This window comes from Nothobranchius furzeri, chromosome 2 (assembly GCF_043380555.1).
Source record: "Nothobranchius furzeri strain GRZ-AD chromosome 2, NfurGRZ-RIMD1, whole genome shotgun sequence".
NCBI classification, from domain to species: Eukaryota; Metazoa; Chordata; class Actinopteri; order Cyprinodontiformes; family Nothobranchiidae; genus Nothobranchius; species Nothobranchius furzeri.
In genome coordinates, this window is record NC_091742.1 from 82637987 (window position 1) to 82662854 (window position 24868).

General features: G+C 42.0%; 1 protein-coding gene and 1 long non-coding RNA gene across 2 annotated transcripts in view; both read left to right on the forward strand.

Moving 5' to 3' along the window:
• Positions 1-13969, forward strand: part of LOC107376944 (macrophage mannose receptor 1) — a 40964-nt gene extending 26995 nt beyond the window's left edge. Inside the window, exons 11-14 of the mRNA XM_054748569.2 lie at positions 5683-5850; positions 6045-6278; positions 6496-6595; positions 13669-13969. Coding sequence (XP_054604544.2) covers positions 5683-5850; positions 6045-6278; positions 6496-6595; positions 13669-13933 — 767 coding nt within the window. The 3' untranslated portion in view covers positions 13934-13969. The remainder of the gene's footprint in view (positions 1-5682; positions 5851-6044; positions 6279-6495; positions 6596-13668) is intronic.
• Positions 13970-22866: 8897 nt separating this feature from the next.
• Positions 22867-24440, forward strand: LOC129165114 (uncharacterized). Its single transcript, XR_008564542.2, has 2 exons — positions 22867-23000; positions 23078-24440. It is a non-coding gene; the product is annotated as an uncharacterized lncRNA (long non-coding RNA).
• The last annotated feature ends 428 nt before the right edge of the window (positions 24441-24868 follow it).

Below are 24868 nucleotides of genomic sequence, written 5' to 3' on the forward strand. Positions count from 1 at the left end.
AGTAATGCGGCGTGGCATGGACTCGATCAGTCTGTGGCACTGCTCAGGTGTTATGAGAGCCCAGGTTGCTCTGATAGTCGTCTTCAGCTCCTCTGCATTGTTGGGTCTAGCGTATTGCATCCTCCGCTTCACAATACCCCATAGATTTTCTATGGGGTTAAGGTCAGGCGAGTTTGCTGGCCAATCAAGGACAGGGATACCATGGTCCTTGAACCAGGTGCTGGTGGTTTTGGCACTGTGTGCAGGTGCCAAGTCCTGTTGAAAGGTGAAGTCTGCATCCCCATAAAGTTGGTCAGCAGCAGGAAGCATGAAGTGCTCTAAAACTTCCTGGTAGACGGCTGCATTGACCCTGGACCTCAGGAAACAGAGTGGGCCAACACCGGCAGATGACATGGCACCCCACACCATCACTGACGGTGGAAACTTTACACTGGACCTCATGCAACGTGGATTCTGTGCTTCTCCGCTCTTCCTCCAGACTCTGGGTCCTTGATTTCCAAAGGAAATGCAGAACTTGCTTTCATCAGAAAACATAACTTTGGACCACTCAGCATCAGTCCAGTCCTTTTTGTCCTTGGCCCAGGCGAGACGCTTCTTGCGCTGTTTCATGTTCAAGAGTGGCTTGACACACGGAATGCGACACCTGAATCCCATGTCTTTCATGAGTCTCCTCGTGGTGGTTCTTGAAGCGCTGACTCCAGCTGCAGTCCACTCTTTGTGGATCTCCCCCACATTTTTGAATGGGTTTGTCGTCACAATTCTCTGCAGGGTGCGGTTATCCCTAGAGCTTGTACACTTTTTTCTACCACATTTTTTCCGTCCCTTCGCCTGTCTGTTAATGTGCTTGGACACAGAGCTCTGCGAACAGCCAGCTTCTTTAGCAATCACCTTTTGTGTCTTGCCCTCCTTGTGCAAGGTGTCAATGATTGTCTTTTGGACAGCTGTTAAGTCAGAAGTCTTCCCCATGATTGTGGTGCCTTCAAAACAAGACTGAGGGACCTTTTAAAGGCCTTTGCAGGTGTTTTGAGTAAATCAGCTGATTAGAGTGGCAGCAGGTGTCTTCTATATTCAGCCTTTTCAGAATATTCTAATTTTTTGAGATACCAAATTTGGAGTTTTCATTAGTTGTCACTTATGAATATCAAATTTAAATGTAATGAACATTGGAAATACATTGGTCTGTGTGCATTGCATGAATATAATGTACAAGTTTCACGTTTTGAATGGAATTACTGAAATATTTTCAACCTTTTGATGATATTCTAATTTACTGGCCAGCACCTGTACATAAACCTATGCTCCTCTTTCACGGGCTCTGATACATGGGGAGATGGTGGAATCATTTAATGTAGCTAGGAGTGAGGGAACAAGGAACAACAGGTGGCACAAACAGGGAGACATAAAGACTGATGTGAGCAGACGAACCAACATTACAAAAGGGACAAACGAGTGCGCACCAGTGAGATATAAAATCACCGGTGGAAAAAACAGGTGATGCGCTCCGCTCCACAGCAGCGAAAAGCATCAGGCACAAATAAAAGACAGAAAACATAAAAGAAAATGAGCCGACATAAACGATCGCATGTTAAATTTGTTTTTGAGGTGGCGACACCTAATGTGATAATGTTACTGTGGCCGTGCTAGGACGCAGATGTCTGGAGCGCGTCATCGATCAGAGCTTTGCATGCGCAAGCTGGTTAAGGTTAGGGAGGGGATGAGGGGAAGGTTTAATTGCAAGAGGGTAAAGGTCACAAATCAGTCAAATGTCCGTTTTACCGCGGGCGTCAGATACCGACGCTCTGGCACAGCGTGTCGCCTCCCGACATGTAGGGGCTCATCACGTACTGTCTTGCCGGTCATTATCACGTGACAGCGACTAGTCTGTGAAATGCATAAAAAGTCACTACAGAGCAGTGAAGTCGACTAGTTGATACAACCCCTAGTTCACGAACGTATCATCTTCCAGTAACAAACTTTCATGGAAGTCGGTATAGTGCATGTAATATTATTCTATATCATGACCTACTATGGTGTCCCACCTGAAGGCTGAGAGTCTGCTGGTGCAGCTCTTAGGCCAGCGATATTCAACTGGCAGCCCGCGAGCCACATACGGCCTGCAAGCCCTCTCTTTGTGGCCCCAAAACCCCTTCACACCCCCCACCCCCGACGGCCAACCAGGAGGTGTAGGATAGATAGAGCTGAGGAAAATAATCAAATAATCAATGCATCAAGATGCGGGCATAAAAGATTCTGCATCATAAATCAGTTATAGTGGCATGTGGTTTTGTTATTTTAACGACGGCACCAGCGCAGCATCCACATCTGTCAGAGCAGGTGTTCTCCACATTTACTGGGTAGGAAACTTTGATCTGCCTTTATGTGGTACTGCAGGGCTGAGCGCTGGAGTTATAACCTGAGACCGAACCCGAATCGAATCAGCCCGATCGGTTCTGTTGGATTTGGGCCGCGAATAATGTTAATTGAACGGGTTGTCGCGCGGCGTGCTCCGCTCGCTCTATCAGCGACTGAGAGAGAGAGAGGGAGAGGGCGATTGTCTGCTCACACAAGGATCGGAGGACGCTCCTCCAAACACGCATTATTATTTTCATAATTTCATTATTATTTCTCCTGGAAGCGCTCAGTCAGACCGAGTGCTGTGATGTCGGGAGATCCGGTCTTGGGGAGGAAGCGGGGTCAGTGACGGCGGCAGCAGCGTAATCATCCGTCTCTTTTATTCAGGGACACGGAGAAGTTTAAAGTGGAGAGAAATAGAAGATAATTTTTGTTCCACTTTATTCTTTTGTTTCATGATATAAACTGATGATAAATTAAACTTAAAGCTTCTTTCCGGAGTATTTTTCTTATTCGATGGCACCATCTAGTGGCTGACAAGCGTATCACACAAAAACTCTGTTCCAGAGGGAGAGACCAGGTGAACTGAGTTACTAATCAGGGAGGAAACTAACATGACCTAAGAATAAAACTTAAAGACAAGAAGAGCAGGAAACATAACAATTAATCTAAGGGGGGAGAAAAACCTCAAACATCTGGTGGGAAAAACACACTAGAGAGACTAATAATATGAACAGCTGTAGCTAAAGGAAAATGACCTAAGAGAAAAACCTAAAGACCAGAAGGGCAGCAAACATAACTAATATTCTAAGGGGGGAGCTGAAAAATACTACAGAAAGAAAAACTACAGGGGCGTGACTAAAGGGGCCACGGGAGCGCAGGACCTGGGAGGGGGATACCTGAGGAAGGAAACCTAGAGGGCTGAAGATCTGGGGAAAAAATGGGGAACACCAGGAGACACATGAGGAAGACGCAGACAAGGACACATGAGGGTGCTAGGAGACACAAAAGGAGAAACTAGAGAGGGATGGAGAAAACAAGGAGACACATGAGGGGAGACGCAGACCATGACAAATTGGCCCTGGACCCCACACAGACCACTACTGCCCTTGTCAGCCGCATTTGCAGAGTCTACTTTTTATAAAGTGTTTTAACCAAGACTGTAACTCCCTGGAGATCTGGAGCTTGAACTGCAAGAGAGCGCCATTTATAAACCCATTCACACATGTGATATTTGCCCAATTCCAATACTAGCACCACACCATATGGTCTTCTGTGAAGTGCACTTGGAGGAAGTGTGCAGTAAGGCTTTGAGTGTGTAGTACACAAGGGTGAAAATAATTGCCAAATTGGGACAGCGAGCATTGCCTCATCAACCGCAACGCATGCCGGGATGCTCGTCGCTTTGATAATTTTTTTTTAAAGAAATTTTTATTATCAACTTTCAAACAAACAACCAAACGTTCATCTGACATAATTTACATTAATTACTGTCTGCATTAAATCTTTGTCTAAAAATTTCAGAGCATCAACTGATCATCCTAAAATGAGCTCCTTTCATTTGAAAATACATAATTTCAGAAAAAGTACTTCAGTGTTTGCTCCTGCAGCAAATCAATCAATCAAGTTTTATTTTTATAGCGCTTTCTACCGCCCTCAAAGGGGGCCCAAGGCGCTGGACAAGAAAGGTAACAAAGATAAAAGTAGCAAGTCATAAAAACATTAAAACAAAATAATAACATAGACATTTGTGAGAACAATAAAATGCCAATGATATAAAATTTTGATGAAATAAAATTAAAATTTATGTGTTAAAAGAAAGCTAAAAACAAAAATATATGAACCAGAGACCAAAAGCTTTAGGAGAAAGCCATCCTAAAAAATGAGTCTTCAACCTGCTCTTAAAGATGGATTGTGGGTAATGTCTTTTGCCAAAGTCCACATCAGTGCAGACTGACATGGTCTCGGGAAGATGTTTGACCCAAGACAAAATCAGACTCAGCACACAACACAGAACTGGGTAAAGAATAACAGGGGTTTATTTACAACCTAGAGAGCACCACAAAAAGGGGTGAAGAGCGGGAGGCAATGGCTTGACCAAAATGTCTGGGGAGATAAACCAGAGATTTAGGAGGTGGGGAGAATGATCCATCTTGTAGGGCATAGCCCTCTCACTGTCTTCATGGGTGACCCCGCCAGGAAAGTTGGCCATTGAGCAGGATTGATGGTTTATCCCTTGGGTCCACGCGGCAGGAGTGAGGAGTGAGCACCACCTCACCCCTGCCGCATGGACCTCAAAGGATAAACCATCAATCCTGCTCAATGGCCAACTTTCCTGGCGGGGTCACCCATGAAGACAGTGGGAGGGTTAAAAAAGATGTACAGTTGGATGTCAGCTGCATAAAGATGGTAAGAGATTAATTTAAAAGAGCTCAGGATGTGCTGAAGATGAAGCAGATAGAGGATGAATAATAGAGGCCCCAGCACAGACCATAGGTGAAGGAGGTGGTGGAGGACTGGAAGAACAAATGGGTGCTCCTCAACCTGGAGCACCAGGATGTCCCAGGCAGTGACTCACCGCTGAATCCTCTGTGGTTGGTTTGTTCTGTCACAAGGTGAGTGTTGAGGTGCGAATCCAGTGGCAGGTGTGTGAGCCTCTTAGAGTCAGGTAGATGGTGAAATCCTTTAATGAGGTCCGATAGGAGTGCAGGAACAACAGTAAACACCTTAGGAGGCATGAAGACTGATGTGAGCAGACAAACCAACATTACACAAGGGACAAACAGCAGGTTACAGGTGATCAGGGATATGAGGGGCAGGTGTGACGAGATAAATGCTCAGTAGAGAGAAAAGACTATCAGGGCTGTGGAGCAGTGCGTAACAATTTCAGAGTCGGAGAACTCTGAAGCGTTTCACAATTCAGTGTATCATTTATCCATTCACACACACATTCCTATGCTGATGGTGATGAGCTACAATGTAGCCACAGCCGCTCTGGGACTCATTGACACTGACACTCTCCTGAACTCCTCCTGATCGGTTTTCTGGCTTTCTGCTGATCAGAAGACTCAGTGCACATTTAAAAACTATTCCCTTTGAGTGATTTTCCCTACAGGTAGGGTCCTAATCATCCCTAACTAATATGACTTACACATAAGTGGAATATTCCTTTGAGGCTCTGCAAACCCAAATGCGCCATCAGAATGATAGTGGGGTTTACTCACAGCAGCCTGATCAGCAAGCAAAAAAATCTGAACTGTCTTATTCTTGTAACATGTTTATATCAGTTTCATATGTAAAAAACAAACAAACAATATTTTGTTTCTGCAGCTCTGTTTAATGCAGCCTTTGCCCAAAATCATCAGTACCACTTTGTGAACACGCCAAGAACCTGGACAGAGGCCCGGGCTTTCTGCAGAGCTAACTACACGGACCTGGCCACAATAACAAACATAGATGATGTAGCTGCTGTTGTCAACACCACCTCTAGTTATACAGGTGAGTTTGTTAATATCTGGAACTACTAACAAACAGCCTGTAATATTACACCCACAGTTCCTGACGAGGCTCATATTCGTGATAAACTTTTCATGATCTCAGAAATCTTCTAAACACATTACATTTTAGATCAATCAGCATTTAAGGATGCATTTCCTTGCAGCTCTTACAATAAATGTGCTTTTTTCCAACAGGCAAGGCTTGGATAGGTCTATACGATGACATGGTAAAGGGCTGGAAATGGTCTTTATCTGACAGCAGCTTCTATGGTGAAGGAGAGACCACATATAGGAATTGGTACTGGTATTATAATTACCAATATTATAACGACAGGCAACAGCATTGTGCCTATATGTATAATTATTATTACAATGGGCAGTGGTCTGAGATGTTATGCACATCCTACCTACCTTTTGTGTGCTATAATGGTAAGTATTTACACATTCAACAGGAAACTTTGTTCATTATGTATTTTGTTTATTTTTCATGCCATTATCTGAATTGTCTTAGTTAGCCAGTAAAAAAAAATTCCATCATTTCAAAACTAATTCCTAATGTCCGATAAACAATACTGTTTTTGTACTTGAAAGTTTGCATTGATTTGGTTTAAGAATAATTTTTCCTACTATTTTTATCTACTTACAGGTCACATTAATGGCAGACCATCATTTGTTTTCAGAACTGAATCTCTGACTTGGACTGAGGCCCAAACATTCTGCAGGGAGAACTATGTTGACCTGGCCAGGTACAGCTAACCCCAGTTAATATTGTATGATTACAGATCTGTGATTAAAGTGTTTGCCTAGTTACAGATTTCTTCTGGATTTGCTCTTTTGTCACAGTTTAATGTTTCAGATAAGTAAACAAATTCCAGCATCAAGCAAAGATAATCTGTGTAAACAGACATTTTTCAGTTTATTTTTATGTTACTATTGGAAAAAAGCTGTCAAAATCAGCAGGTCTGCATAAAGAATATTTGCTCCTCATGTTGTCAGACAGATTACTAGAGTGATTCCTAACCTCATCAGAAATAAGAACTCTATATAGGTAAGGAAAGGGTGCTTTATTTATATGTTTATGTATTTAGCAGACGCTTTTGTCCAAAGCGACTTACAAGTAATAATCGGCATGTTGCCCTTGAGGCTAACAACAACAATAACTACAACAACTTGACTTCAGTCATGGAGAGGAGGGAACAAGGAGTGGACAGTAGAGAGTGGGGACGGGTGCAGGGAGGGTGCTAGTTTAGAAGATGCTCTCTGAAGAGCAGGGTCTTCAGGAGTTTCTTGAAAATTGAAAAGGAAGCCCCTGTTCTGGTAGTGCTTGGTAGGTCATTCCACATTTGTGGAACGATGCATGAGAAGAGTCTGGATTGTCCTGAGCGTGGTGTAGGCACTGCTAGCCGACGATCTTGTGATGACCGGAGCGGCCGGGCCAAGACGTAAGCCTTTGCAAGAGGATTCAGGTAGATGGGAGCCGTACCATCTCAGACTTTGTATGCTAGTGTTAACAATTTGAATTTGATGTGTGCAGCTAGCGGTAGCCAGTGGAGCTCAACGAACAGAGGGGTGACGTGTGCTCTTTTTGGCTGATTGAAGACCAGACGCGCCACTGCGTTCTGGACCATTTGAAGAGGTCTCACACTACACTACTTTGGGACAGCAGTAGCTCAGGTGGTAGAGCGGGTTGCCTCATGATCGGAGGGTCATGGGTTCGATTCCAGCTTCCGCCAGGGGTATTCTGCTGTTGTGTCCTTGGGCAAGACACTTCACCCAACTTGCCTGTGTTAGTGGTGGTCAGAGGGGCCGACGGCACCAAATGGCAGCCTCGCCTCTGTCAGACCTCCCCAGGGCGGCTGTGGCTACAAGTAGCTTACCATCACTAGCAGTGTGTGAATGTGAGAGTGTGTGAAAAGCGTCTTTGGGGGTCTTGAAAAGCGCTATATAAGTTCAATGCATTATTACAGCCTGGAAGACCAGTTAAAAGGGCATTGCAGTAATCGAGGCGGGAGATGACAGTAGATTGAACCAGGAGCTGGGTGGCATGTTGTGTTAGGTATGGTCTGATCTTTCGTTATTATTATGTTATTTTCTGATTCTGATTCTGATTCTGATACAGCACAAAGCGGCATGAACGATCAACAGAGGCAACATGATCTTTAAAGGTCAGGTGTTAATCAATCACAACACCCAGATTTCGAACAGCCTTTGAAGGAGCCAGAGATAGGAAGTCATTCTGGATTGAGATACTGTGCTGTATGGATGGTTTTGCTGGTATGACAAGTAGTTCAGTTTTAGAGAGGTTGAGTTGGAGATGGTGGGATTTCATCCATTTTGATATGTCAGAGAGACAGTTTGATATTCGTGCAGAGACAGTGTGGTCATCCGGTGGAAATGACAGATAGAGCTGGGTGTCGTCTGCATAGCAGTGGTAGGAGAAGCCATGTGATCGAATGATCTCACCCAGTGAGGTGGTGTGTATGGCAAAGAGAAGAGGTCCTAGTACAGAGCCCTGGGGGACTCCTGTGGCAAGATGGTGTACGGTAGAGGGTTGTCCAAGCCAAGATACACTGAATGATCGTCCTGTGGATCGTCCTGTGTCCTATTTATATAGCACATTGCATACACAGAGGCAATTTAATGTGTTTTCCAGGTGCAAGAAATCATCAGAACATAAGACTACATTTTAGCATCAAATTTTAAAATCAGTGTGATAACATAAAATTGTAGATTTTAACATGTTTAAAATGCATAAATAAAAGCAAATGTAAGACATTAAAAAACAAAGGCAAAGTTAAAGACTGAGTACGTTTTCTTTAGTTCTTTGTTGTTTTTACTTTTGCTGACGTGTTTCGACATCACTGATGTCTTCATCCGGGTAACCGCCGGATATTTGTGGCATCACTTCCTTTTATCCACGGCAGCAGAGGACGATATCGCCCTCTGCTGCCTGCGCCCTCTCCACTGATCACAGTGTCCCATGAATGGTCCAGCGTGTGTAGACTCCTTCGTCCCTGTTCAATGTGGACCCAGGAGGCTAGTGTCCACCATCGACATATTTACTGGACAATTCATCTCCATAGGCTCCAATAACACGTTTTTGAGGAGAAATGGGAGGTGGCCACCACTGCCATTTTGACCGTGTCACAGGTTCCGTCAAGCCCAGACAATTCTACAAAAGGGAAGAGAGGTGGAGCTGAGGGTGGTGCTGTAAGGCTGGGATCAACTGACAACACCTGGTCGAACTAGCTACAGGCTAACCTGAAGCTAACCCAAAGCTAAAGCGGAGGTGGGAGCTAAGCTAACGGAGGTAGCAACCTAGCTACAACCGGAGTTAACTGTGCACAACACCAGAGCTTCTGAGTCAGATATGCCGGGCTGACCGCTGGGTAAAACCGGGTAGAACACAGAGGTCTCCTGAGAGCTCTACAAGCCGGCAGCCGCGCAGTAGACAAGCGCTGCTGCGATCTGAGATGCGCAGAGCTGCCGCTGGGGAGAACCGGGTGGAAAGATTTCCATCCCAGATCTCCACAAGCCGGCAGCCCGTGCAGCAGACATGAGCCGCGATCAGACAGAGATGCGCCAAGCTGCGGGGAGGGGAGAACCGGGTAGAAAACATCGGGTTCCATCCGAGAGCTCCACAAGCTGGCAGCCCGCGCAGCAGACAGGAGCCGCGGCGATCAGAGATGCGCCGAGCTGTGGGGAGGGGAGAACTGGGTGGAAAACATTGGTCTCCCGAGAGCTCCACAAGCCGATAGTCGGAACCCAGCTCCACCAACATGTTATATTTCAACCCATTTTCTAAAATGCAGCATTATGTCAAATGCACTGGGTTTTACCCTATTAAATTTAAATTTCATGGTTAAACAGTACATGTTAAAATCTAAGCTCAGCTCGGCAGTGACCTAAAATACATAGATATAATTTTACTTACCGAAAAAAATTAAGTGGACTCCTTGGATGCTCTATTAGTGCAATTAATACCACAGCAAGTCATTTTGTCCAACAATTGCACAAAAAATATCCAAAAAAGAACGCACAAACGGCACAACTAATGGTCTAAGTTGAGAGACTGAAAATGACGGAACAGTTTTCAGGTGAGGCCGAGGCTCAGGCTGAGGCCTTTCCCCGGAGCTAGCTCTGTGGTCACGTGGGTCTGATGCTCATTAATTATACAGAATTTTAGGCTTTTAATACACTTAAACAGAAGAGTGAGAACAAAACTCACCCCCCTCAGAGTTGTCATGAGTGTAAACTAGATCATTTAAACCAAAAACATGTTTTGGTACCAGGCTGTAAACATGTTTATTTCTGCTGTGAAATTGGTATTTTTAACATTGAATGCCCAATCAGATCGAAAATTCTGCATGTAAACATGTCAATCAAAATATTCTGATCCGATTCGGCCCGATCGGATTGAAATTTCAATGCGATTGAGAGAGGTGGTTTATTCTGTTCTTCATTCCGATTGACGTGCATGTACACAGCCATTCGGATTGTTGGGGTAAAATAATGCCCACTGCGCATGTGTGCAACAGCGAGCGGGCCTATTCCGCTGTCATTTGGACTACCTGACTTCAAAAATGACGGCGTAATTAACGAGCGGCGGCTTTTAAATCCAACGACAAGCCGTCCCGTTTGAGCAATATTTAATTCAGAACTTGCATTTTGTGGAAGTAAAACAAAAATCTGATTATTGCACAAATCATTAGACAAACATGTTCAAATCTGTACTGGAAATACGCAGGTTTATTGCGGGGGTTGCAGCGCACGGATCCCCGTTTCTGTCAGCTTTGAACGTAGCAGCTTCTGCAGCAGGTGATGGAGACGCGCTTGTAAAGAACACAGGATAATACGGGTTTTACAGACCTGATTGGAGGCTGATGTTGGGTAGGAAAACGCCCTCGGTTAAATACTCTGGACGACAGTAAAGTCCGTGTTAGAAGCACGTAAACACAGATGACCTGAGATGCGGTTCGTTGATGATGAACACAGGCTTCTAAACTTTCTGAACATCTTCTGTTATTTTGTTTGAACAGATTTTTCTCAACAGTTTCACCTGATTGTCACATGTTATTAATACTAAGCCACAACAGAGCTCAGTAATACAACATGAGTCTAACCAGCGAGCGGCTGCGACCCAAAAAGTACCAGAACCGCTCACGGTGCATGCGCAATCATGCATCAACACTGCTCGCCCGCTATTTCCCTAATAACACGCGTTATAGTCGTGAAAATACGGTACTTCCGAATTTTTATCCCAACTTGACAGAGTTGATACAGTTTTATTTGCCTGTATATTACTTTTTGGGTCGTCACGTGTACAACATTTAAGTGGATTTACCTCGGAGAAAATGGCGAAGTGGCCATTCTGTAGATGCCTCTTCAGATTCGTTGTGTTTTTTCCTCGGAACGACAGTCCACTCTCGGCATGTAGTTTTGGTAGCAAAGTTATCATAAGAAAAATGACTCCACACATCTTCTCTTCTTTTTCGCCCAGTAGTTAACATTTTCCTCTACTCCTTCTTCTTATGCCGTCGATATATTCTGTGAGCTATGTTTAGCATGCCGCGCATACCTGCCCCTTTATACTATTCGGGATCTGTCTTCGCTCACGTCCCGCACGTTCACGGCACGTCATGCCCCTTGTCTTCTACTACGTTCGTGTCTCACAACAACACAATAGGCGCACCGCACCATAGAGCGCCATGTAGAGCGTCATTGTGGAGTTTCAATCAATTTAATTATCGTCTTCGTCTTTTTCCAAGCTTTTATTTTGAAAATTTGTTACGTTTTCGTCTGTAAATATATTTTCGTGACGAAAAAAAAGACGAAAATATTTTGTCAACAAAATTAACACTGCACTCCAGTACTCGACCGCTAGCCAGTGGCTAAATCAGCATTGTTTACATGATCTCCACAGACACTTTTTAACGGCGGTGAAGTTCTCCGTGCGTTACAGAGATGATGTGCTTCTCACAGAGCTTCTTCAAAAATGTTATCTTTGGACGTCGGTCTCCTTCGGCTGGTAATCCGTGGGAGTTTACCGCAGCATACACAGCGTGTCCCCCGGCTCGCTAGCCATACTGCAATTAGCTGGTGGCTAAGTCAGCATTGTTTACTTGATCTCCACAGTGTGTCACCGGCTAACCCTCCTTCGCCAACCATGGCGCTGCCAGTGATCGCTCCAAAAAAGATTGTTTTCTTTCTTTTTCCATATCCATTAGCTGGTAGCAAGCTTGTTTACAAAGCTGCTCTCATCTACGTGAAATGGTTGTTGTGGGAGATTATGTTCCCCTGAAATATTCTGTTTCCCTGAGGCAGTCAAGAGCAAATATTTCCAAATTCACAGAACTTGTTGTCCATTACGCAGACTAAACAACCTCAAATAAAAGAGTTAAACGAGTGAGATTATATCATTTTACAGAACTTTCAAAAACGATCAGTAAGCTTGTAAAGAGTGAACAGAAATGTTTTTACTGTACCTTTTTTATTTTTTTAGGAGGTGTCAGGTTAAACCCTTCTAGACACCATACACAGGGAAGAAAAGAGACACAAAGACAGAATTCTGTTTTATGCTCGCGGAGAATGGAATAAGGCCTCACCAACTCAGTCTCCACTGAGCTGACAGTTCCTCCAATCCATTCTAACTCTGAGATCCGAGCGTGTACTTTTATTACAAGCTGGGAGGGTCCCTAGATACATGCCTGATGAGCTGATCTGAAGGGAGGGGGAAAGCACAGCTCTGAGTTTTTAGTTGTTGCAAGTTTCACACAAACCGCTCAGTATTACACAAAGAGCATTCAGTGCTAATCAGTGTTTAATCATATGATGTGCAGTTGCACGAGTCAGCAGCTGTCCTTTGGGTCACATAAGGTCAGGATCAAGACTCAGCGTTCTTAAAGTCTCATGAGGAAACTTCATAACAATACAGCAACTGTTTAAGCAAAAATGGTAAAATCTTTAAATGTAATAAAATCATAAAGCATGATAAAAGAAAACATATAATTATCTTAACAGTACGACATATAGATTTAAAAACATCACAAGCATTACATTATTACATTACATTTTTTTCCCGTAAAAGTCTATCACAAATTTGTGAAGATAACCTGAAGTGCGACCTCCGAACACGGGGAAACAGAGTATTTCAGGGGAACACATTTTCTCACAACACCTGACCGCCTGGCTGACGTCAACCCTCCTCTGTGTGAATCGTGACATCTTCAAGATCTAACAGAACTAACTTGCTTCCTTCAGGACTGGTAGGGTGATAAAACCGTCATAATTAAAAATGCTTTTTTAACTGGTCAAGTGGTCATAAGCTTTTTGAGGGTTAGGCTAGAGAGGGGCCTCATTTATAAAGCTTGCTTATGCACAAAATGGGGTCGGAAAACTGCAACTTTCCATGAAAACTTTGGGATTTATGAAAGAAAATGTAGCAGAAAAATGTGCACAACTTTAAGTTGACCAAAGACCTGGCTGACGCACATTTTGGACACGGAGAGCACCTGCAGTGCTGCTGCTGAGAATGATAAAATGATGAAATCCAGCAGCATTATCACTGCCCCACCCTCACCCCACTCCGCCCCCCACACACACACATACACACAATGGAAGAACAACAATGGTGTAATTGTTTCACACTTTAAAATGAGGTCAACTTAAGTGCTTGTAAAATATTCTAGTAATAAAAATGTTGCTGCAGTTTTTCTACACTACATTTAACACCGTCTTACATTTCTGAGTGGTCATTAATAGACATATGTCCTGTTCTCTTCATGTAATGCTGACATGCTTTTTTCTCCTTTTTTTACAGTGTTCGAAATCAGACAGAAAATGAAATAATCCGTAATCTAATAGGTTACACAAATGCATGGATTGGTCTGTATCGGGAAAAGTTGTGGTCTGATGGTAGCAACTCTCAGTTTCAAAACTGGGCAAACTACGAGCCCAATGGCTATGGTCCAAAGTGTATAGCTTCATCATATTATGACTCAGGAAAATGGTCCGATGAAGAATGTACAGATAGTTTACCATTCATCTGTTACACAAATGGTAATTTATTTTTCTCCCTCTCATAATTTTTTATAGATGCTACTTAATATGGATAGGACACACAGTGGTTGTGTTGCTATGGTGTTTAAAGATGATTGTGTAATATTTCACTTTACATGTTTTACATAAGTATAATTTATTGCAGTGATGGCTGTTTTCAAAATATTCATTAAAATACCAATACAATAAAAGCTACAACAAAATGGCAATTGGTATTTTACAGACTGAATACGGAACAGTTTATAAAGCTATGTTTTTAGAGGTGTTCAGAATGAAGGTACAATATTTCCTTTAAAAGTTTTATTTTAACAAAAATTTAATTATTTATTTTGATGGGTATAGCACTGGGTTAATGTTTACATATACCAGCAAATAGAGGGCACCATTGCCAGTTAGGGTTATTGTTGCAATTAGAACTTTCAGACACCAGATGTTCCTATGGTGTTTGTGTTCCATATTTAAACTTTAAAGAGCAAGTCACCCCCTGCAGAGTCTTACTCCACTCCCACTTCATGTTTGAAAAATGCAACAAATGCTGTTGCCTGGCAGACAAAGAGGGCAGAGTAGCTAACAAATACACATGTGCACACACACACAGACTCACAGCGACATTGTGACATCATAGTGTACCAGTAAACGTCACCGTGTACCTCTTAGCCAATAGCGATGGCAGATTTATATTCAAATGCAGTGCAGAGTTTTTACCTGACGATGACACAACACTAACAGGTTTAGGCTGAATATTTAAATTTTAACAAGATGCACTTAAGTGCCGAATTAGTGACTACATGTGTCCACAGCACGATTAGACACTCATTTATATAGTTTGTCAGCAAAAAAAAGTTGATTTTGGGGTGACTTGTTCTTTAATGTTTCCATTCTGTCAAATAAGTAGTTGTAAAAATGGGTTTTTAAATCATGGCAGACACGATAATTTTATTAGGTTGTGTTAATTTATGATTAATTTGTAAAGTGTAATTTTCTGTTTGTTTTGAATTATTGTACATTGAATTCCAGCATGGTTTTTTTTTTTTTTTTTTTTTTTTTTTGCATGTTAACAAACACCATCAAACCCGGTTGGTCTACAGGTCAAGGACAAAGTAAGTAAACACCTTTGTCATTTTCTTTCTTTCTGTCAAATCAACGTTTTAAAATTTGTATGTAATTTTAAAAATCTTACTTTTTATCAGCATAAATATGTCTGTTACTTCAGTTTGTCATTTGCATATTGACTGTTATTTCGCACTTCTACAACTTTTGATATTCATAGTTGGGATGTCCCGATCTGTCTCTTTATGAAACACTATGAATTAGGGATGTCCCAATCAGGTTCTTTTGCCCTCGAATCCGAGTCATTTGATTTTGAGAATCTGCCGATAGAGTCCCGATCTGATACTTTTGATACATAAAAAGAATAAAGAAAGCGAATAAACAGATCCAGAATGTTCCTTGTTTTTTATTCACGTACCTTTATTTTAACATTTAACAACTCTGTTAACAAACAGATCACTTTTGTGAGATAGCTCGAACAATTTGGACATGGGACTGAAGTTTGAAGGTGATTTGAATTATATCAAATAAATAAATATTACATGCTGATAAATTATTGCTTTACAAAGGTAAAAATGTGCAGTGAGATAAATCTACCTACATTTTATTTTTCAAGAACTTAAGTTTTGTTTTCTTGGTTTTTATTTTCCAATTTTCCTATCCTGTCTGTCTCTGAACTTCCAGCATCGCCTCTTAGGCCCTGTCCACACGTAGCCGGGGATCTGCCAAAACGTAGATATTTTTCTACGTTTTGGCCTGTCGTCCACACGAAAACGGAGTTTTTTCACACAAAAACTGATCTTTTTAAAAACTCCAGCCAAAGTGAAGATCTGCGTTTTCTCCGTTTTGGGTGTCTGCGTGTGGACAGACAAACCCGGAGTTTTAAGGTCCGCAACGTCACTTTCCACGAGAAAAAAATGCTGACATCACGTGTGCGACCTGTGTTTACACTAGCCGACAGCATGGATGCCCTCAGAGCTGCGCTCGCTTTATCAATTGTCCAAGCGCTTTTTGCTTGTTTGTTTTTGCAAGCGGAATTACTGCTCCTTGCGGAAGACCACAGACGAAGGACGAGGTTAAGAACGGGGGAAGTACTGCCGCCTACAGGTCTGGCATGTCCTTAACAACGTATTTACCCGGGTACCTGTGGACAGAGTTTTTTTTTAAAAACGAGGTGGTGTGGATGCAAGTTTTTGGAGGAGCGGATATTCATTTTTTTAAAAACCTGGCTACGTGTGGACTAGGCCTCAGTCCTCCAGAAAAACTGCTGCCTGATTCCTCTTTTTTTGCCACACGGGTTTCTTTTATCGAAGCAAATCAAATGGATCTACTGACCGCAAAAATAGCAGAGTGTGCGCTGCCCGGCCACACCAGTGACTTGGAATCATCAGACCTGGGTGATGAGCACTGTAGCGGCAGAGAGTGTCTATAGGCTTGAACAAAAGACTGAAATTACTGATATTATATATATATATATATATATATATATATATATATATATATATATATACAGAGAGAGAGAGAGAGAGAGAGAGAGAGAGAGAGAGATTATATATATTAGGGATGAGCGAGTACACCACTATCTGTATCTGTATCTGTTCAACCAACTAAATTATCTGTATCTGTATCTGTACTCGGAATGGGCGTGGCATAACCCGGAAGTGGGAGTGGCTTAACCAGAAGTGGGTGTGGTTTACATCAATATATTGTTTTAAGACTGAAATTGATATGGATTGATCAGAAGTTGCTATTTGTATTGTTTATTTGAAAACTATTTACAGAGCAGCCTCAGAATTGAGATTAAATATTTTTGATCACAATAGTAAAGAAACTATTACAGAACAAGTGTTTCAATAAAATCAGGACATTAATATTTAAGTGCATGGATTAATACATCTGAACTCATGCAGTAGGAACTAGGAAATATGAACTGCTAGAACCAGACAGAACTTTTTTTTTTTTTTGATTAAACAGATTTTTTTTTCTTAACGTTCTTGGCATTTTCCCAAACAAAGTTAAACAAAACAATGTTGATTAAGGTGTGTGTGTCTGAGAGAGGGAGAGAGAGGGAGTTAAAAAAAATAAATAACCCGACCGGAGCGGAGGTAGTGACTGACACAGCACGTCATCTCTGTCTTGTCAAATGCACCATGTAAGTTACGAAAAAAGTAACTTTAAATATTCAACCCAAAAAGAGGCGAGCTGAAGAAAACCTAGGGAAAACTGAAGAAACGTGAGCAACAGTGAAGCAATCACAGCGAGATCCGTTACTGTCTGTGTGTGTGCGTGGATGAGCCGGACAGACTGCTCTCCCGGCCGGCTGCAGAGTTTTGCGTGTAGGGAGGGGCGGGCGCTCTATGTGACTGGCCAATCGCTGAGCGTGAAGACAAGACAGTCAGTTACCCAATGAGGATTTTCCTTCAGCACAATTACAGATATTTCCGAGTTTTACTCGTTTCATGCTCGTATTCGTCAAAAATGCTTTATCCGTACCGGATACCCGTCTGAAACGAGTACCCGGCTCATCCCTAATACATATATATATATATATACATATATATATATATACCTGAATCCTCTTGCAAAGGCTTACGTCTCGGCCCGGCCGCTCCGGTCATCACAGGATTGTCGGCTAGCAGTGCCTACACCTCGCTCAGGACAATCCAGACTCTTCTCATGCATCGTTCCACAAATGTGGAATGGTCTTCCAAGCACTGCCAGAACAGCGGCTTCTTTTTCAATTTTCAAGAAACTCCTGAAGACCCTGCTCTTCAGAGAGCATCTTCTTAACTAGCACCCTGCCTGCACCCGTCCCCCCTCTCTACTGTCCACTCCTTGTTCCCTCCTCTCCATGACTGATGTCAAGTTGCTGTTATTGTTGTTGTTAGCCTCAAGGGCAACATGCCAATTATCACTTGTAAGTTGCTTTGGACAAAAGCGTCTGCTAAATACATAAACTTAAACATAAACTGTGGCTGTGTGCAGGATGCAGCTGCCTGGGGCGCATGAATAATCAGCGCTGCCGCTCTCTGCATCTCTGCTCAAAAGGATCCCCGCTATGCTGAGAGCTCATAAATACCAATATAATATAGGTAGAAACAGTGTTGCCAACTCAGCAACTTTGTTGCTGTTCCTAACGACTTTTTGACCCCCCTCAACAACTTTTTTTCCAAAAAGCGCCTAGTGACAAACCTAGCGACATTTCTCAGGACCCGTTGCTGCTTTCTGTAGAACTTTCTTGTAGATATTCCCTACAGATTAGCAACAAAGAAACCATTTGCACTCTGAACCGTTCTTCCGGGAGTAAGGAAAGAGAACGATAATCTGCACATGTGCACGAGGACTGACCAATCATAAACCGTTTTTGGCCGGGCTGATTCGCCGAAGACAAATGTACAGTTGCAGAGCTGGAGACCACTGATTTACGTCTGCTGCTGCTGCTGCAGGCTCACGCTTCTACTAGAGACGGCGCAGGCGTCAACCTGCCATCTCTGGTTCTGCAGCCGTCAGACACTTTGGCTTTTCCTGCATTTGGCAAATAAAGTCAAGGGGAGTTTCAAGTACCGTCCCATTTACACACGCAGCTCTGTGGCTGATCTGAATCTCCTTCAGTGACACAGGGATGGTTATACTATGAGACACCTGCTCCCTTTTGCTCGGTGCGCCGTTATTATCACGATGGAGAGAAAACACAACAGAGAAGTTGAGAAACTATGAGGTGTAAAAAAAACAGCTTTTTAGGAAAATGTCTGTGAGAATGAGGAGAGCAGGAGGTCTGATTTATATCCTACAACAGAACTGTTTGGATAACCACACCATATCTGTCTTAATGTCACTTTATTGATACTTTTGGAATTTATTGTACATATCAAAGCAATTTGGGCCATTTTAATCATACTAATTAATAACTTTAACACATAACATAGTTTTTATTTTCCTCCCTTGTAGTCCTATACATATATATATATATAATCTTTTAGATGCTATGGAGAAAATGAACGCCAATGTGACGTAATGACGTCATCAATATGTAAATTAGCACGTGAAGTCATCTGGCGACATCTAGCGACTTTTGAGGGGAACTTCAGCTACTTTCAGTCAAAAACAGTTGGCAACACTGGGTAGAAGCAATCTTTTTTTCAGGCTCCCTCTGGGTGTGTAAGTTGCGGGCTTCAGGGGAGCCTGACACCCTGTCAGGAGAACCAGGTTCCCTTAGTTCTCCTGTAATTTGAACCTTCTATCCGTGTCCATATCGGGACATAATGCCCAATCTCGATGCAAGTCTGAAACCACGTGACTGGGACAGATTTCCGATCACGTGATCGGATCGGAACATCCCTACTGCTAATGTTAGTGGCGGAGAAGGAAGAAACATCACCAACATCGGCAGTGCTCTGAGGAAGGCTATAGCGTTAACCAAAATTTGTCAGCTATAAAGGTAAAAACAAATCTTCTATGCTGTGTTTAGAAAATAACTAAGAAATGGAATTTGGTCACAAAGCTCCTCAATGGCAAGGCCCCATGGGTGCACAAGATCCACTCGGAGTTCTTTAAAGCCCTGGATGTTGTGCAGCTGTGTTGGTTGATGTGGCTCTGCAACAAGTAGGACAACAAGAGACATCAAGGGCTGTTTCACTGGGTTGTCAGACCAGGGTGGTGGTCCCACACAGCTTTTGTTCCAACAAAGGGGATTACACACCTGAGCCTCCCTGGTAAGGTTGAATGATGAGGCTCAGGTGAGGCATGCTAGAGAGGAAGATAGTTGAACCTCGGATTCAGGAGGAGCATTGAGGTTTTAATCCTGGCCGTGGAACACTAGATCAGCTCTATACTCTTAGGGGCTCCTGGAGCGCAGTGTTGTGCCCGAACGTGTTCATTGAACGATCGTTCGTTTTTGCCGTGAACGTGAACTGAACTTGTTTGTATTTTGCCTGACGAACATAAAAGTGAGTGCGTTCGTCCTGGCGTGTGTGAACGGGTTTATGAACGCATTCTTTCACCGTTCTAGCTCCAGATCTCCACGGATCTTTTCCGGAACTAAAGCCTAGCTAAAACATCCCGATAACCATAGAGTTTATTAAAAAGTAGAACCTGCAAATGCGGCCAAACATGGACAGTAGCGGTTGTTGTGGCGTCTACTCTTCTACATCTATGCTGTGTGCAGGAGTCAAAGTTCATTCAGAAAAATTGAAAAGGGACTTAACTGAAAGATTATACCTTTTTTAATATTTTGCACTTTTAATATTGCACTTGAGTTTGCTACCTCAGCCTGCTTCCTAAGATTGTTGAATAATTTCCCATTAAAAAAAACGTTTCAAATGTTTTCCTCATGTTATTGAGAATATACTGTAGGGTAAAAACTAGGGCCCGACCGATATATCGGCTGGCCGATATTGGGATCATTAACACTATTGGCTATCGGCCAAAAAGACGGCCGATATGGCCGATATTGTGCTACATATCCAACAGATGGCGCCAGCTTTATGAACTCATGTTGTGTGGCTCCACTCCTCAGGGGAATACGCATAACAGCTGTAATTAAAGTGCAAAGTGAGTGTTTGAACACAAATTATTCTTTTGGAACTTTTTTTATTTATTCTTATTTATGTTTCTTATATGCAGTTATTTCCTGTCCAGGGTGAATAAGTTCACCAAGTTAGCTTCCACAAAGTGTTACTTTGTTACAAAGCACACGTATTACGTTTTATTTATTGCTGCATTTTTATTATTTTAATATTCTTTTTGGGATCTTCTGTCCCTAAACGTGTGTGTGTTGTTAGATTCCCCAGAGTTAGCTAAGTCAGCAAAAACCTTTTGTAACCAGTTGTTTTAGCATAAAGCAATGGAAGGGAAGGCTTGCATTCACCTACATAAAAAAAACACTACAATGTATGTGAATTCACTTACATTGTTTTATGCTAAACTAAGAAATTCAACTGCTGCCAGATCATATTGGGCTGGTTATAAAATGCTTTTTCTGACTTGTCTAACTCTGGGGAATCTTAACAAGACACAACTTTACTGAGTGGTGGAATATTCCTTTAAGTTAAAATGTATTTGTGGAAACAACAGTTTACAAGAAAACACTTGAATGTTAGATTTATGCTGTGACTGAGTTTATGTGTTCTGTTGTTTTTGAGATCTGCTAAATAAATCTTATTTGCATTACTTGGAAACCCTAGTGAGTTACTGAGACAGTTCTTTGGTGTGTAATAGAGAAATAAGTTTGCATAAAAAAGGCAGAGAATGAAGGGTTTAAGCTTAAGAAAATTTTTATTTTTATTTCTTTTTTTTTTGTGAGGGAGATTTATTGGCCATTATATCGGCTATCGGCCTTTGTTAAAAGTTTTATATCGGTATCGGTCCCAAAAAAAGCATATCGGTGGGCCCTAGTAAAAACTACAGCTGGGTATGAGTGTGGACTAAACGGGTGCCAACTATTGGAAAATTATTTAATAAGTTATATATATATATGTGTGTGTGTGTGTAGGAGAAAAAAAAACTATGAACTAGTTCATTTTTGAAGCAGTGAACTCAGTTCAAATTTTTTTTAAATTATGACCTAAGAAACTAACTACTGTACTTCGTTTTAAAATGTATGAACTGAATTTTGAACTAGCTCATTTTTTAAACGAACTTTCCCAACACTGCTGGAGGGTGCATTTTGCACAATCAATCTACATGGGTTTTGTGGATTTGGAGACGGTGTTTGAAAGCATCCCTAAGGAGGCCTGGTGGAGGGATACTTCGGGAGTATGGGGTACCAGGCTCCTTGATATTGGCTGTTATGTCCCTGTTTGATCTTTCCCTGTCAGAGCATGGTCTGCATTGGAGTAAGTTAGACTCGTTCCCAATGAGTCATACTCCCTTTGTCAATGATTCTGTTCAACAAAGACAAGGAGTTTTAGGTGTAGCCAAGGTGTTAAAGGGGTCCGTTTTCGTGGCTTAAGGATGAGGTCTCTGCTTTATGCAGATGATGTGGTCTTCATCTGTAGCTTCATCAAAACATGATCTCTATCTTTCACTGGAATGGTTTGCAGCCAAGTGTGAAGCAACTGTGATGAAAAGCAGCTCCTCTAAATGTGATACCATGGTGCTGAATCTACAAAGGGTAGAATGCCTTCTCCAGTTCAGGGGCATGGTCCTGCCTAAAGTGAAGTAAATTAGGTATCTCAGGGTCTTGTTCACGAGAGACGGAAAGATAGAGTACAAGATCAAAAGGTGGATTGGCACTGCATCTGCAGTGATGCGGGCATTGTACCTGGCTTGTCATGGTGAAGAGAGAGCTCAGCAGGAAGACGAAGCTCTCGATTCACCAATTGATCTATGTTCCTTCCCTCACCATTGGTCATGAGCTTTGGGTAGTGACCAAACGAATGAGATCGCAGATACAAGCGGGCCAAAATTTGTTTTTTCTACAGGGTGTCTGGGCTCTCCCTTAGAGATAGGATGAGAAGCTCTGTGGTCCAGGGGACGCTGCCCCTCCGCATCAAGGGAAGCCAGTTGAGGTGACCCGAGCATCCGGTTAGGTTGCCTCCAGGACGCCTCCCTAATAAGGTTTTCCAGAAATGTCCTACCGAGATGAGACCCCAGGTCTGACCCAGGACACGCTGGAGTGACTTATGTTTCTCGGCTGGCCAGGGTACGCCTTTGGATTTCTCAGAGTAGCTAGTCCAAGTCTTGGCCTAACTCCTGAGGCTGCTGCCCCCATGATCCAACTCTGTATAAGTGAATGAAAATGGGTGGATGAATAGTTTTTCATTAAAAAATACAGTGTAGTATATTTGTTTTACTAGTGATTACTGCATTATTAACATTATCCATTAAATAGTTCAGTTTTCAAACAGATTTTTAAATTAGTATTCCATATTTCTGTCTTCAAAGGGTTAATATCACTTATGTATACCCGTCTTTGTAAAAACTTCCTTTGACATTATTTATTTTTGTGTGTTTGTGTTGACAGACTATGTTGCTAGAATGAATGCACGAGTCAGGTCTCAGACCCAACTCTCAGAATCAGAGATGGAAGTGATTTTGGCAGAGGTGAGGCTGACGTCAACTTTAAAAAAAATTCTTTATTTGAATATTTTCTGTTTCACTGCTTTTTTTTTGTGTTCCAGTATCTTAAACAGCATGGTTTGCCACATCTGTCATCTTTGAAAGTTCGTTTTATCAAACCTTGAGATGAGTGAAGGAACACAAAGGATGAAAAAGAGGAGAATAAGCCACCATTCAACATGAGCAGTCTTTCAAGACAGGAAGTAGTCCTCTATCTGGGACAGTACCAGTTTAACTTGTCCCTAGGAATGTCCGATATTAACGGTCGATATTCATATTAAAATGTAATAAAAGAAGTTACGTGCATGTCTTTATTATTGACATAACTTACATGCTATAATGGAAACATTTGCCCTTATTTGTGCTTCCATTTTTCTGCTCTGTAAGCAAATGTGGTTAAATGATTCACACACATGCTTGCGTAGGGTTACGGTAACAATGTATTTTGGGCACTGGGTACAGAAGTGTACATATCACTGGACTTTTCTGACAGTAAGATGTCGTGCACATATTATGCATCAAACTCTGCAGCTAATTCTCTCAGCCTAAATGTCTAAATATGAAAGATCTGAAGTTTAGATTTGAGAAATTTTAGTTTGGACACAACTGGACTAACTTACATTTGAACAATAGTCATATTTTACAAACATCATGTTTAAAGTTTAATTATGCATGCAAGAAATATGTGATATTAGTTACCTGTAATAATAAATGTCTATTTTTGTACAATGGGGGACTCTGCATACGTTAACATTTAATATAGGTATCAGACATTAAAAGTCAGACAATATTGTTATGTCAGATATAATAATGAGGTTTACTATGTTGTTGAAACATCCCCATATTTTTTAGATTTGTTTTGTTTCTTTTTATTTTATATTTCACAGTTAAATTCAGTTAATTCTTTAATGAGATGTGGGGAGTTAAATGTGCCCTACCAAGCAGCTGAGCTAGCAGTTAAAGGGTTGTCAGAAGCAGAGGATTTGTTTTCACACAGTTGTACCAGTTTGAATAAGATATAACATGTAATTATCTGTCCTATGTGTGGTATATCTAGTCAGACGCCTCCTCCAAGAGTAGCATGAGGAGACTTTCCTGTTTTGTTTGTTGGGTCAGTCTTCCAGAACTGGACACTTAGAGCTGGTGTGGCTAAAGAGATGATTGATCAATACTCAGAGCTGTCATTACTGGTATCTTTATTCAATATTTTAGTAATCTATGCCACTTTTACAGCTTGTTTTGGTTGTGGGGTCTTTTTAATATTTAGTTACATTGAAAATTGGTATTGGGGTTTTTGATTAAATGATTTGTAAAACCTGTCCAAGTACAACTGATGAGGAGCAGCCTTTTGGTCTATATCTTGTATTTTTTACATGTATCTGATTTTTCTTTGTTGTCCTTGATAAATAAACCAACAATCTTGAATCAAGTCACGTTTTCAAATTGAAGTTTTTGTGGCGGTTTGTGGGGAACCTGATGTGGGGGGCTGGCTTTATAGCGACCCTGCTGCATCAGATCTAAAGCCTGGGTCATGCGTCTGCGTCAGTGCGGAGACACGCAACGCCATTGTCCATCCTTGCGGGCTTGCTGGAGAGCCCCGTAAGGATGGACGGAGTCAAGCTGTCTTTTCTAAACATCCGTCCATCGAGACGGAGAACACAAGCTTGTGATTGGTCAGGGCACTGCTGTCGTCTACACCGCCGCCATTGTGCCCTCAAAACCATAAAGAGAGCTGAGGATAACTAGCGGCAGACACGGAGAAGCTTGAAAAATACCTTGTGAAAAAACTCTACAAACATGAACGTTTAGTTCCCCCGTGATTGAAGGAGTGAAAAGATGCTCAGCAAGTGTTT